Source organism: Dermacentor variabilis, unplaced genomic scaffold (genome assembly GCF_050947875.1).
Source record: "Dermacentor variabilis isolate Ectoservices unplaced genomic scaffold, ASM5094787v1 scaffold_13, whole genome shotgun sequence".
NCBI lineage: Eukaryota > Metazoa > Arthropoda > Arachnida > Ixodida > Ixodidae > Dermacentor > Dermacentor variabilis.
Window position 1 is genome coordinate 39,314,536 of NW_027460291.1, and position 15,852 is coordinate 39,330,387.

The following is a 15,852-nucleotide window of genomic DNA, read 5'->3' on the forward strand; positions in this document are numbered from 1 at the left end:
CATTTTCTCCTACAGCGCTGGGCTTTACGAGACCCTTTTTCGGAACTATTTTAACGCCAAAGCATTAACGAAAATAATTTTACTTATGTAGTTCCAAGAACAGGAAGTAGCGCTGCGAATGGATGGGGCTAGGGTCCTAAGGATCATCGCACGGCCATATTTATTATGTTGCTTCGAGGTGAGCTTTACCCTGTAGTACAGCTGCAATTTTGCTACATGAGATATAGCAGATGGTTCTCCATCATCCCCACGACCAAAGTTTGGCTTTATCGACCTTCACCTTTGCGGGCCTTACATGCGACTCCAGGAAAACATCTCAGTGCTTGCGAAATCCAGCGGCAAATAAAGCATGCTTTACGCGGTCCAGGTCAGTGAGGGAGACTTTCTTCTTAGTCGCCAACATTTGCTTGTCGCTCACGCGATTTCGTTTAATCTCCGTTCTCCTTGCATAGGGATGACGTCTTACCATCTGTTCGTTTCCACGTCTCGAAGTCTCAGATACCCGGAGATGAAGCGACTGCATAGTAAGCGCTCCTCCCGCGTCTCGGAAACAGGGCTTGACCTAGTGATTGTTATCGCGCTGCCCACGCTCGCCAGGGATATAAGGCTCGCGTGAGCGCTCCCAAGTACAAGCAGCAAGGCTGGAGGCTTGGACGCCGACTTGGGTCGCATTCGTGCGTGGCGAATCGCCGGTGCAGTCATGAATTTCGACAAACGAATTTTGGTCATCTTGCTATTGGCGTTTACGTGTGGAAGTCACAGCTCAGGTGAGACCGGCGTTATTTCAGTGATTAAATTTTGTTCTTTGTTTGGGCACGTAGCAATTGAAGGCACAGGAAACACGGAAAACGAGAGGAGGTACCCAACACTAGTGGAGCTGTACCGATTCTCTTCCTGTTCATTCTGATGCTATTCCATTTATTTCTTGCTGATTCTATTCATTTCTTATCCGTCTCACGTAGCGGATGATACCGGTGACAAGCGGGAGTTCGAGCCTATGACGAAAGGCAAGAATAATGGAAAATGAAAGAAATATCCGCGCAGTCTGTACACATTGCGCTACCATTAACACTTGTCTTGCTTACGTTGTCTTTCTCGTGTTCCTCACACTTTCGTTTACACTGTGACGGATGCCATTCTGACCAGTTATCTCGTCTTTATGAATTGCGGTCTGCTTTGGTGATGTATGTGAGCTGAGTACTGAAGCTTTAAGGTTATGTTGTAATTTAAAGTTTTACCGGCTGGTGAACATTTTACAGAGTCAGATTTGATCTATCATCATCATTATCATCATCAGCCTGTTGTATGTCCACTGCAGGAGATCTACCAGTCACTGAGAATTCAGTCGCCACAGCTTTTGAAGAGCTTTTGAGCTTTTACAGTGGGGCTGGTAGAGCGCCGCTGGATTTCCCTTTACGTTCGCGACTTGGCCGCGCTGGGGGAGAGGCTGAGAGAGAGTGAAAGCAGAGTACAAAAATAGCATAGCCTAGCATAGGGACGCAGAGAGATTCTTCAGCACTCAAATGAGAACAGAAAAAGTAGGCGCTCTTTCTGCTTAAATTACGGTATTCATTTAATAAAATACTGTCGTCTTGAGCCCATAAACGTATGCTACCATCAATATTCGTGCTGCTAAATGCTTGCCGCGTATAGATGGCGCTGACTAATAATAATTATATATTATTTTCCGTATTTGATAGTTTTTATTACTTTTAAAATGCAAGAATATAGGTAATAGCATCCCGCACATATCAACCACTGCATATAATGCAATCCGCAAGTTCTGTTCTTGTCACAGGCCCAAGAAACAAGAATTGCAAATACTAAAGGAAGCCTAAATCACCGGCCACAATGCTTCAGTAATCAATTGAGAAGAAGATTCTCCGGTCTGCAGAAGAAAGAATTGGACAAAAGCAGAAGCAACATAAAGGCGTTGGACTATAGTAGAACTAGTCATTGGGCGAGATACTGCGTATTTATGCTTGAGAACAAGAACATCAAGACAACATGGCACAACAAACACATTTACGCACCTCTGACGTAATGTAGATCCACTCAGCGCCCTCCCTCCAAATTCAAACTTTTTTTCACTTAATTCATCCTTCTATGGTGTCTTCGTAAACCAGCTAGGCGGGAGGTCTATGAAACTGACTGGCAATAGAACTTTATCTTCGTCAGGAGAGTCGTGAGAAGCCAACTCTCCATTGGAATGTGCTTATTACCATTATGACACCAACTCGCAGGAGCAGCAGACTCCGCGCCTTGCGTTTCAAGTACGAAAGCTCTTCCTAGGCCTACGTAACGTGCATTTCTACAGCTCATTGTGAAGAATCTGCAGCCTCCTGTGTGGTTGCAGCCTTTTATTGAAGAATTATTTGATGCACCAGTAGACATAATTCAATTAATTTCTGCTTTTTGGGTAGCAGCCGGTAAGGGTGTGTTTGATACGTAGTTCCTGTTCAAAAATTGGAGGTGTGAACTAAAACTGGTCTGTGCAATGCTACAGGAGCTATGCTATAAACCTCCAATTCTTTTGTATGATCCTGGAGGAATTTTCTTCTTCTACAACTGGTTGATCGAGAATGGGGGACAGGGTGACGATGTGATGAGACCTACAAAATCCCGGAGGAAGAACGTTGAAGCACATTTGCTTGAAAAGCTTATACGAACACAACTGCCTCGTGCAGTCAATGAACATAGGATGAACATCCAAGTTCATTCACTTCCTTCCGCTTACTCATCACACTTATCGCATTCTCTACTGTATTCAATGTGGGTCCACATGCACCAGACAAAAAAAATGAAATGAAAGCCCTCTGAACTTACCATTTCTTATCTTTTTGTGTCACTCATAGTATGATGCATTTCATCTGAAGTGTTCTAAATGGTATTTACGGCAAACGTGGTAGAGGTGAGCGACTCAATTAGTCCAGATAACCGGCCTAGCGGCAACGGAATATGTTGCATGAACCACCATGGTGGCTTAGTCGGTATGGCATTGCTCTGCTTATGCACAAAGTCACGGGATCAAATCAAAGCATCAGCCACCACATTTCGATGGGGGCAAAAAGCAAACGCGCGCCCTTATGCCGTGCTTTGGCTGCACGTTAGTGAACCCCACGTGGTCCAACTTACTCAGGAGCGGCCCACTGTGGCGTGCCTCTTAATCAGATCGCGCTTTTGCGTATGAAAACCCCGGAGTTTCTTTTACATTTTGGATATACTCAAATCCCAAAAACACGCCGAATTCAATAAATTACATAACGTATACGCTTAATATTTAAGATTTCGTTCAGCTTAATAACGCCGATAAGAGCCGTTCGAAATGAATAAGATTATGTTTTGTTGCTGCGTCAGACTTAAAACACTCTCGCACCCTTACTACGGTGAAGCCAGACTCCAACGGACTGCTGCCTTTTTTATGCATATTTCTTACACCATGCAAGCCTTAGTAGCTGCCAATCGGGTGAAACTACGCTAGGGACTGGACTAGAGATGCATTAGGTGTCAAATGTAGACCATTGTCAACAATTCAATACTACCAAGCAAAACGCCAGAAAATTAGTCCTTGTGTTTCTGGATTTGCCTACGTTTGAGGACCTTGCTTTAAGCCTCCTGCGACACGGCGATTTTCTTACTACACTATATTACATAAAAGCCTGAACACATTCTGAACCACAGTCTAAAGTACTTAAGTGCCACAAGCGGCTTTGGTGATTTTTTGTTGTCGTTTCAATTTATGCCCACCAAACATTTGCAAAGAGGTGAACTGTCTGTGCGTTGTTGAAATACGTTGCACAAAACACAAAGTATGTGAATTCTATTTGTGCCTTCAATTGAAAATAGGAAGGGTAGCGCTCCAATTGAAAAACATGCTTTCTGTAAACAACTTGAGCACATGTTTCCAAGTTGTCAGCAATTACGCACTAGTACCACCTTCAACCCAGAAGAAATTTCTGGAAACCCGTAATTATTTTCGAAAAAACACATGGTTCCGTGTAATATGTTTAGTTGCAGGCTTTAGAAGCTTCCGCAATAAGATTTGGCGGTTCCAGCAGTATCTACACTGTGGCTATTCACTACTTGCGAAGTTGGATATTTATATAGTTGTAGCCTATTGATGCTGAGTAAAGGATGGCACAAAGAGCAATTGAATGAAGAATAATATGCGTAATGTTAAGAGACAGACGGAGAGAGGTGTGTATCAGAGAGCAAACCGGCTTAGCCGACATATTAATCGACATCAAGAAAAAGAAATGGAGCTGGGCAAGTCAAGTAATGCTTAGGTTAGTTAACCGGTAGACCCTCAGGGTTACAGAAGGGGTGCCAAGAGAATGGAAACACAGCCGAGGACGGCAAAAAACTAGGTTGGGTGATGAAATTAAAAAAATTCGCAGGCGCGATTTGGAATCGGTTGGCGCAACACAGGAGTAATTGGAGATCGGGGGGAGAAGCCTTCGTCCTGCACTGGACTTAGTATAGTTTGTTGATGATGATGGTGATGATCGCTGAAGGTATTCTTTGCAAATAGGTTTGTGAGCACAATATCAGACCTAGCCCACGAAGTACGACATGGAAGTTTATGTTTTCCCAATGTTGCCACTTGCGCCTACAATGTTCGTTTTCAATTTCAGAAGAATACGCTTCAGGATTTCACCACAGATAATTTTGCGGATCATGAGTATCGACATACGCTTTATTGACCTTCTGTGGAGATTAAAAGAGCTAGCGTTGTTATCGTACCTGAGAGAAATCTTGGAAGTTGCATCTGTCTACACCCAAGGCTGCAGCAACGTGTGACGGACAGGACTGATGTAGCAATGTGTGAATTAGCTATGAAGAGCAGCCGCTGTAGAACAATTATTCAGATAAATTCTTAAGTTTTACTTGCCGAAACCGTGTTATGATTACTGGCACACCGTGGTGGGGGACTCCGGATTTATTTCGATTACCTGAGGCCCCTTAATGTGCATCCAATACACGATACACGGGTGTCTTTTTTCTACTTCGCCTCCATCGAAATGCGGCCGCCACATCCGGGATTTGATCGCGCGCCGTCGGGCTTAGCCGCGCAGTATCACATCCCCTACGCCAGCAAGGTTGGTACTGTAGAACATCACCTGCCGCACTGATAGTTATTGAGAAAAACCGATGCAGAAAACCAAATCTTATACTGGTAAAATTCAGCATGAATAAGCGCAGAAGAGACACCGCCACTTGGATGCGCACGCTTTCTTAAGATTCACGCCTAAATTAAATTTATTGTGTTTCCCGACGGAACTGAAAAGCAGAAAAGAAAAGCTCGTCACTGTACGGGCTTGAAGTAAGGACCTCTTGGTTGCGATACTGCCGTTTAAGCAAGCGTCAACGGCGGGCAAGTTCACGATGAAAAGGTTAGGCTCTGTTGTTTGCGACTGTCACGCGCTAAAACAACCATGAGCCGTTATTCATTATGCATTCATCAGTTCTTTATTATTTGTCAGATAAAAACAATACCTTGCTCATAAACGTACTGTGCTGCTCGAGAGCATCACGAACAATATTATTTGGCTGCATTGGCTAGTGCGCACCTCATTTAAAACAGCAGGTGATGTTGTGGGAAAGTTCTAAAGAAAGCTTTAGCATACTGCTTTTCTGACAATAAAACATTCCCTCTTTCTATATTGGCAGAGTAAAAGTGAAACGCTTTGTATATATATCTATATATATACCTATGTTGCATTGAAATTAAACCTTGCGGTTAAAGTCTACGCTTCGTACTTGTCGCACTGTTGTCTTTGTTCGAATATTATTTGAATATTCCTGGAAGTAGATCTCACTAGTTATGACGGAGTTCAGCTGGAGCTAACACAATCCGTTGGCCAAAGTAGAAACGATAGTTCACGTACTTTAGATTGCAAGATTTGAGTACTGGGCTTTTTCGCACGGCATTACAATTGCTCAAACCCAATCGCACGAGCCGCTAAGTCGGAGACTGGGACAGGGAAGCGGCATTGTGGACTACACAAAGCGTACTTTGTTGCCCTTGTTTGGACGAAACTGACGCAGCTTACTAATATTTTTTGTTATAGATCTGGAGCGAAAAATGCTAGCAGGGAGGTCTTTAAAATGCTGAAGTCCCATAAGGTAGCTGACGCATCAACTCAACAGATTATCGTTATACACGGCACACTTTAGAAACATGCGCGCAGGACATGCTCGCCGAATGGCGTTCGTACAGCGAGACGTGCTTAAAGAAATTCGTGCGGAACCTGCACAAGTTAGGCAAAAGAGAAATGCGCACCTTTTACTCAAAACATGAAAGTCAAATGCGATAGTGTGAAGCAAAGTGCAGAATCCAAGGACTGCGCGAACGCACCAACACAAGTTTAGCTGCGTTTCCCTTCATCATCATTATTATCATTATCATCATTTATGTCCACTGGGGGACACGTTATTACGAACGCGACCCTGTTACGTAGTTGACCACCAAAATACTGAAAACCTGGATGAAGCGACAGTTTTGGCTCCCAGATAGGTACAGCAGCGACAGCTTTCATAACCTTATTATCCGCTAACCAACAGCGTTAAACCACATATAATGAGTCAGCAAGCCTTGCCCGATATTTCCTTATGAGTGAGCCTTTAACTATGGCGGAGCTGCTGACTCACTTGGCCTCCATGAACCGATGCGCAGCACCGCGAACCGACGCTCATTTTCCAGTATGCGCTCAGCTGTGGAAGAGCACAGATTTCTTCCTTTAAGGCCCAACATATAGCTACTATCCACAGCGAAACTTCATGGGTAGCATACCAAGACTAAGTTATGGTCATGTGCCAGAGGATGTGCCGGTATTACAATCACGACTCTGTTATGTAGTTTAGCAGCACAGGTATAGCAAAACACATGCGGATAGTTTTGACATTGTTACATTGCGTCTTCGACATTGTTACATGGCCACCGATGCAGAATTATAACCACCGACAAGGAAAATGCGCAAACCCGGATAGCGAGCAAGAAATTTCGGTAAAACAATTGTGAATGCGTGCATTGAAATTGTTTCAACTGTTGGGAGTGTGGTAATACGCCCCAAATATTAGCTATTTAAAGGCGATTGTTTCACAACACCAAACAAATTCTTAAGAGCAGATAATTTTTATTGGTATGCGTTCAATACTTTCATTGAGAGCAATTAGCACACCACCACCTGTTATATCATTCCGCCCGCGTCGTAACGCCGTCAACTTTTTGTTACAACCATATAACTTATTTTCCAACACCTTGTTAGGGAGCCAAGTTTCTCTTAAGGCAACAGTATCTGCTCTTTAGTCGTTAGTGCTTTCAAGCTGTCTGTTCACGGATAGAGAATGCGGATATTAGTCCATAATACAGAAATAACTGACAGGCAAGGCACACCAGCCTTCAAGTGTCCTTATGTGTACTCGAAAGAGACCCGACGGGATCGTGTTCTCCTGGGTATTAGTCGCGGATCGCGCGTCGCGGAGAGAATTCACCATTTCGTGGAAGGTATAGCACCTACTACAAGTAAAATAATTTTTACAGCGTAGTTTGAACTCCGAATTTGAGAGTTTCCTAAACTCGCTCAGTTTCGCGCGATCGTTGCACGTAGCAAGATAAAAGCCCTCACCCATGTTGACTACAACTTTTTGGGGCTACGAACGCTTTGGAAAGACAAGCATTTTTGTCAAGTGGGCAGAAAACTTAACAATTCTCGGTCTATTTCTTTCTGATGCAAATCGCCCAATCCTGGATACGCTGGCAAGTGGTTCTGTGGTCAACTAACGGATGAATTTTTCGGTGGCAATATTAAGAATATTTCATAGTATTTATCAGCTTTTTTAGATTCTGCAGTGTGGCTTATTAAGAAAACCTGCAGATAATCCTGATGGAAGCAGTCTTTCGGCGTTATGAAGACGAGCACGAAGACCGATGGTCTTCTTTTGAACTTGGCTTAATCATTCCCTTGTGTCAACCATATCTCGCTGGCATTTTTATTGTGTATTGGACTGGGGCTGAAAGAGCTCGTTTATATTAGCCACACACTTATTCGCAATTATTCATCATTACCGTTTATTTCATTCTTACGGGCCCTATGCATGGCATTATGTAATTGGGGGACGAGAAATGCAAAAAAAGAAGACACATCATAAAATAAATGCAGTAATGAACAGAATGCCAGCCGCTTTCCAAACAAATAATTACGAAGCGATAACAGCAAAGCAGAAAATTCCTGCACAGCTTTCAGTTGGGCGAACGCTTGTGATATATTTACCTCAATACGCATATATATATACACCTTTCTTTCAGGACTGTCATTGTTCTGTCAACATAAAATCATTGGGTTCTGGATTTTTCTGGACTTCTCCGCAGATCAAAAAGAATAACACACACAAAGGCTTACCTTCTGGCAACTTTGCAGCACAAATCGAATCTCACCGAGGACTTGCCGATCTGCAAATAACAACAGCCTGGCTATTATATTAGCATTGTGCACGTAGAATCCTCTCGTAAGAGGGTACAATAAGCTGGTACAAACGAGGAAAGGCGCTAGGATGGCAAAGGTGATAGCGATATAGCCATTTTCTTTGCTTAGAATACCACGCTCGCTCCTCTTTCGGTTTAACCTATAATACAAACGATATTAATCTACAATAAAAGCTTGGTTCTTCGGAGAATAACGATAGAGCTATGTTGCTGTGGGAGGCATTACTTTTGAAGTAAACCTCTATATGCCGGAGTTCCTAAATTCTTTGAAAAGGTATGTAGGCAGCCACAAACGAAGCCTTGAAGCCTTTCAAACATGTAGAAAAACATAGCTTTGACGCTGTCTAGGCGAGTGTCATATCTGCAAGATGTCAGCCGTCACTAAAACTGCACGCTTGCACTCCTAATCATCGCAGCGTCATTGCAAGAACTTGCTGCTCTTCCGCCCCTCATTAACTGCAGGTGCTAAATTTTACGGTGGGCACTTAGCTTCGTCAACGCATGCCCGAGCAGCTTTCTCCGCTAATTTCTGCTCGCGGGCTCCTCCACAACTTATCCCTTCAGGGCCAGCTTCGCTTACAGAACAGTCTACAAGTACATTTCAGCAAATCGCTTTTATTCCTTTTCAGATTTCTTAGGCGTGCTTGAGAAATGATTAGGAGACTGTTGCGCTAAATTCGTCAATGTTATGGAACCTCCTACATTGGATCACGTTAGGTCATTTACGATAATACAAGACTATGATTGTGTTGTGTCAAGCATAACGTCAAAGAAACATGATAGATAGGTGTAAGACTGAGAGACTCGAAGACGGCGGTGTGAATTTGGTGACCAATGGGTGTAGCGGACATTCTAGTTTAGGTAATGAGAAAGTGGACTTGAGTGAGGCTTGCAACATGCATAGGAGATAAGAGGTTGTCTGGCAGCATAAAGGAATTTGATCTATGGGAAGGGAAACGCAGTCAAATGAGGCAGAGGTTACCCCCAGTGTGGTCATATTACTAAATTTGAAAGAGTGAGCGGACGAAACATAGCGGGATGTGTAGATCACAGGTTAAAGCTTATACCCAGCAGTAGACATAAACTATGCAGACAATACTGGGCGATTTATAGTGCGATAGTGGACGATTTTACGCATTATATGCTCTAATTCTGGCTCAGAGGCAAATCGAGGGTCTGGATATGGCGGTTAAGCTGAGGTGCGCAAAAATTGCTAAAGACGCACAAACGCGACAATCGCGGTCACATGCTATGCTGTCACACGTTTTGCACAATATTGTGGAGGGCGATGCTGTTGCTAGCGATCGAAAATTTGGGGAAGGGGTGCAGCTCTAAACATTTGCAAATCAAAGAGAACCAAAATCTATTAAGCGGCGTGCTGCTGGTATTGCACATTTCTTCTTCTATATTTTGCAACTTTGCGTATATGCAGTAATTATGAATAAGAAGCGTTGAAGAAAAATGGCGAGCTCTAAAACTTAGCTGTACCGAAATAATTAGCTTGTCCACGAATTCAATAGCCAGAGTGAAGACACATACACTGGGGCGTTCACGCTGAGACCGTCCGTTTGGGTGATTTTTTTGGGTTTGGGTGATATTTTGTTCAGCTTTCTAACCTCTCTAGAGTGGGCACACTGAACTTGCGTCGCTTCCCCATTTTGTTGCTCTTTTAAGATCGTGTGCTGTACTTTGGTGCAAATTTTAACGAATGCCCCGTTAACGAAAGCTGCTTTTACTGATCCCGCTTCGTCGAGGCATGGTGATCAGAGTGGTGTTAATTCAGAATAGCACCTTCTCATAATAAGGCTTTTGTCTTCGTCATCATTTTCATGTTCACTATGCGAGAAATGTTGCCTGTTCCCTGAGGAACATGAGCGCATTATGGCGCTCTTTACATGTGCTTCCCTCATTTTTGTTGTGGTAAGGGCTGTCACTAGCTGCCTTGCTTATTTATAAATACTGCAACTTTCATTAGTCCATTGCAATGAAATGCATGAAAAAAGATTACTTGGTGTATTTTGTTTGAGCTTCGATTATCAGAGCCAGTAATCACAGGAGAGACATGAGTTGCGCCCCTTTTCTTTATTTTAACTCTTTATTCGCAGATCCAATGAGTAGAATTTGTTTTTGGGTTAATTACATGACTAAATAGGGGTCTTATTTTACAATACCGTAGACTCTCTTGAGTCCAGGCAGGAGTGAGCAGATACAATGCAAAAAAAAACATTGAGTAGACATTCACCACAAAAACATGGAACGAGAAAAAAAGTGATGCATCATTCAGACATAGCTCTGAATTTTGCGAGGAACACTTCAGGATTGGGGCTTTCAATAACGTTCCTCGGTAACAGATTCCAGCCTGCTATGGTGCTGGCAAAAAGTGAAGACTTGAATGTATCAATATTTGTACGGTATTGTTCGAGCTGTTTGCATTATCGCAACGAGCGTTGGCGCGAGACACAAGGATTATGTAGGGAGACAAATCAATTGGTAAAACATCATGATACATGAAATACAAGAGCTTCAACTGTGATTCGGCCCACCTAGCCTTAAGGGACTCGAGGCCAAGAAACCTAATCACTTCTGCAACACTGTCAGTTCACCTGTACCTATTACAAATGAATCTTGCAGCCATCCTCTTGTATTTTCTCTAGCTTGGCAATATTCTGTTTCGTATGCGGGTCCCACAATGTTGATGCATACTCTAAACTGGGGCTAACAAGGGTTTTATAAGTCGTCAGCTTAACTTGGAGCGGCGCGTTGCAAAGCTTGCGTGGGATGGCTCGTAGGGCTCGGAGTGCGGTACTATATACGCTATCTATGTGGTCGTTCTAACTTAGCGTGCGCGGGATTGTTGCTCCCAAGTGCTTGACTGCTGGCACTTCCCTTGGGGTGTTTCGTATATAATAAGGGTGCGTCATGGAAGTAATCCTTCTTTATTATTTAAAGAATACTGTCAATCCCCCATGGGGATATTTACACGGGTGAGCAACAAGTCACATCAATGAACACTGCTAAAACATTCTATAGAAAAAGAGCACATAATGATTGGAGGCTATTCAAGAATAGCAGTAGTACGTTCATGCATAATAATACACACAACGAAGCCAATGTACATCAACCTGCAGGAAAACTAGAAAAAAATTCAGAGTACATGGCATCATTCAAATACATATTGCACAGAACAAAAAGTGTAGGCAAGTGCTTTCCTATCACAAACTGAATCGGGATGGATTGCATGGGGAAAGCAATTTAGTTACTTATATTGAGAACTTTTAGGCTCATGCAGCATGCTCAAATAAATCCATATACTTTGCTAGTGTTGGCTGCTATTCTGCGACTACATCCTGTGTATTCCATTCACTAATTGAGCGTGGGAAGAAAGAATAGCGAAACGTATCATTAATAAACGCATATTCTGCAAGTTCCCATGCATGCCGTCTTCTGGTCGGTCGAGTATCACGAAATTTCAAGTAACAGTCTGGGTTTATACGGAATTATCTATGCAGTAGTTGGTATACAAATTTGAGCCGAAAAAGCTTTGCGCGACTTTCATGGGTAGCTAGACCAGCACGCTGTAACAGAGCAGTAGGCAAGTCAAGGCGTCCGTATTTGTTAAAGATAAAACGCATCGCTTTCCGCTGCACCCTTTCCAAAATGGCGATATCGTTCGCAATGTGAGAGAACGACACCGTATTGGCGTATTCTAAGACTGGGCGGACAAAAGTGACGTATGCAAGAAGCTTTGTTTCATGTGTAGAATATGACAAGGCCCGTTTAACGAACAACAGTTTGTTTAATGCTTTATTTGACACTTCACGCACATGCTCTGTCCAGCTGAGACTAGACGATATTATGAGACCTAGGTATTTACACTGGTTTACACTTCGAAGTGGCACATCGTTAAAATGATATGAAAGATCAAGCTTAGACGCTTTATTTGTAATCGACATGAATACGGTTTTATCAGTGTTTACTGTCATTTGGAAATCTACACACCACTGAGCTATTTTATTTGAGGCATTATTTAATTTCACCTGGTCATCGCGGTGTCGTACTTCATTAGAGAGCATGCAGTCATCTGCAAAGAGCCTGAGTTTCGCGTCGGCATAGTTATGTCATTTATAAATATTAAAAACAAAACTGGAGCTAATACAGATCCCTGGGGAACGCCTGATAACACTGGAGCTAGCTCGGAGGAGTGAGAGCCATACTGTACAAATTGGTAGCGGCCAGTTAAGTAATTATTATGCCACTGGTAAACTGGCCCATCACCTAATAGGTAATTAAGTTTAAGGAGTAGTTAAGTGAGTGAGACGCTGTCAAAAGCCTTCGAGAAGTCGAAAAAAATGACGTCAATTTGAATGTGCACGTTAATGCCGAGGGCCAGGTCATGCAGTGTTTCGGCAAGCTGTGTAACAGTGGATAATCCAGATCTAAAGCCATGCTGATTCATATTGAGGATATTGTTCGACTGAATGAAACTTGTTAAAAATGTTAATACAATGTGTTGTAGAATTTTGCTGCAAGTGCAAGTGATCGAAATAGGCCGGTAATTAGAAGGAGACGATGCATTGCCCGATTTGAGTACGGGAGTAATTTTAGCAATTTTCCATTCAGCCGGAAGGCAACAGTCTTTCAAAGATTGGGAATCTCCGCGTACCGTTTCAAAAAGCTGTTGGGAATTGTGTCTGGACCGCTACTTTTGATTGATGCCTGATAGGAGTGAAAGGATACCTGCCTCCGATAAAGTAAGCGTGCCTAGCAATCGATTATCCTGATTGTAAAAGGCAGGATTTATTTTCGCAGTACCATTATCAGTTGTGAAAAACCGAACAAAAATAGTCGTTAAAATCATGAGCTCTAGCCTGATCTAGCGTATCTGATGAACCTGGATTAGTCAGCTTTGCATTCATGTACTGCCAGAATTTGGGAGGCGCGGTCCTAATAAACTCATGCAATGTATAGCCACAGAATTTCTGTTTAGCGTTACGCACTCGTTCGTTAAGCAATCTAGTAAGGGAACTTACTTGAGAACGGTAGCCTGAAACATTCCGTTGCTTGCTAGTTTTTCGTAACCTCTTGATTTTACGTTTAGGATGAATTATTTCACGTGTGATCCACGGATTGCGTTTGTGAGTTGATTTGTACACAGTTGGGACGAAATTACGCATACAACGCATGACATGAAACTTTAATTTTAGCCAAGCCGCATCCATACTATAACGTTCATCGGTACAAAAATCATGCAATTAAGGGTACTCGCGTGCAAGGTACGTCATTATAGCGTCATCATTGACTTTGTTAAAGGCGGGTGTTTGCTTTAATTGGCCACGTAATGTAGCTGGGCTAGTGAATGGCAATGAGCATAAGACCATTTTTTGTTCGGATAGTCCATCAAGTATGTCTACTCGCGACTCATATATAGGAAGACTGTTACTGACAAAGACAAGGTCCAAAATTGAGGATGACGTTCCCTGTACACGAGTTGGGGCGGAAACAAGCTCATCACGATTAAAGCCACACATAATGTCCAACAGGATGCTTTGACCTTTTGTTTCAGGGACAAGGGAACACCACTCAATCTCGGGAAGGTTAAATTCACCAGCAAGTACAATCAAGCCCCCGTGCACGTGCGATTGCATATAGTCAAGTATAGATTCAAGGTACACACTTTCAGCATTCGGAGGCCTTTTGAACACGCCCACTTTAGCGATCGTATCTTGAAGACGCACGTTGCACCACAGAGCTTCAGTATCTTTTACGTCGGGCATAGTAGAAAAGTGGATCCCTTCCTTAAAAAGAAGCGCGACACCTCCACCACGTGATTCCCTGTCTTTGCGCACTATCGCATATCCTGGGGGTACAACTTCCTTATCAGAAATACCGGAATGCAGCCACGTTTCTGTGATACGGACGATATCAGGCGCATCTGCAAGGATTATCGCTTCTAGCTGATCTACTTTATTAACGAGACTGCGAGCATTTATGTTGATTATTGTTGCTGACTTCGGCTTCTCGTGATACGTTGTTCGCTTGGGACATCTTTTTTCATTGCCTTTTGCTTGGAGTTTTGTGTTACTGCTATCATTTTATTGCCGCTTTTGTCTCAAGAAAAGAGCCTTCCCTCTACTTTAACCTTATCATACACAAGGCGTACTTTTTCCTGTCGATCTCGATTTTCTTTCGTGCGAGCCCACAGCTTCCTTCTAATTTCTCGAATAGGCTGATTTCTCGAATAGGCTGATTTCTCGAATAGGCTGGGAAAAATCCTCACCAACGGAAATTGTGGCGCGTTTCAATTTTGAGCAGTTATTTATAATGTGGGTTTTGTCTTGCTAGTCAACAAGCTTCATTATGATAGGCCTGGATTTTTGCTCATCGCCGTGGTTTGGCCTACCAAGACGGTGAATGCGTTCGACTCCCGATATCGTTACGCCAAGTACATCCTCGAAAATTTCCTTAACTACAGCTGTTTCGAGTACTTCCGTCAAATCACAAATTTGCAGTAACCCGCATTTATTAATGTTTAGAACCATCCCCAGTCCTTACACCAATTAGCAACATATTTAAATTGTCATTAAGTCGAGTTTGGTCGGCGGGTAATCGAACCAATGTGTACGAGACACACTCATCTGCGAAGAGTTTGATTTTTATACGCTGGTCAATAAGAGTATGGATTACTTATGCTCGCAGGCGCTTCTCGTTGCCTTGTCTGTCCCTCATCACGCAGCATTCATTGTGTGCAGCTAGAACCGTCGCCTGCCTAACGTTTAGAGCACCACCGGCCAGTACTGGTAGCTCTGGCATTGCGTGTCAACAGTCCGAACCAGTTTGCTCGACCATGTACGAATTTCTCTTTTATGTATACTAAAACCCACTCCTCAGAAATGTACAGGTCACAGGGCCTACCTCACGCCGAATATATAGCCCCCCTAGTGCACGGACACTTGGTCGTAGTTCGCGGCTGGAAACTAAGCATGGCGCAATTAATACCGGTTTTTTCTTTATGCGGAAAACGTAACCATGCGGTGAGAGGAGGTGTAGATTTTAATGAAGAGGAAGGAGGAGAGGTCGGCCAGGAGATTGTGTCCAGGCCTGCAACTCCTCACCGGGGAAAGGAGTAGTGGCAAATACAGAGAAAGGTACATGGAAGGTGATAATGTTATGATGCAATGAGCTACTATATATACGTTGTACAATACACGGATGCCCGCTGTAGACACAATACACGCAAGTGTAATCTTATCTACTCAATAAATGGCCGCGTGTCTGCGCGTCTCAGAGGTTGTAGAGGCGATCGTGTAAACCAGTCTCACGTAGAAATTTCAAGAGTGACTTTGTGACACGTTGGGCAGCGTCAACTC

General features: G+C 43.2%; 1 protein-coding gene across 1 annotated transcript in view; it reads left to right on the forward strand.

Annotated features, from left to right (window-relative positions):
- The first annotated feature begins 627 nt into the window (after window positions 1–627).
- LOC142566818 (uncharacterized) overlaps window positions 628–15,852 on the forward strand; it is a 37,244-nt gene continuing 22,019 nt past the window's right edge. Inside the window, exon 1 of the mRNA XM_075677703.1 lies at window positions 628–767. Coding sequence (XP_075533818.1) covers window positions 701–767 — 67 coding nt within the window. The 5' untranslated portion in view covers window positions 628–700. The remainder of the gene's footprint in view (window positions 768–15,852) is intronic.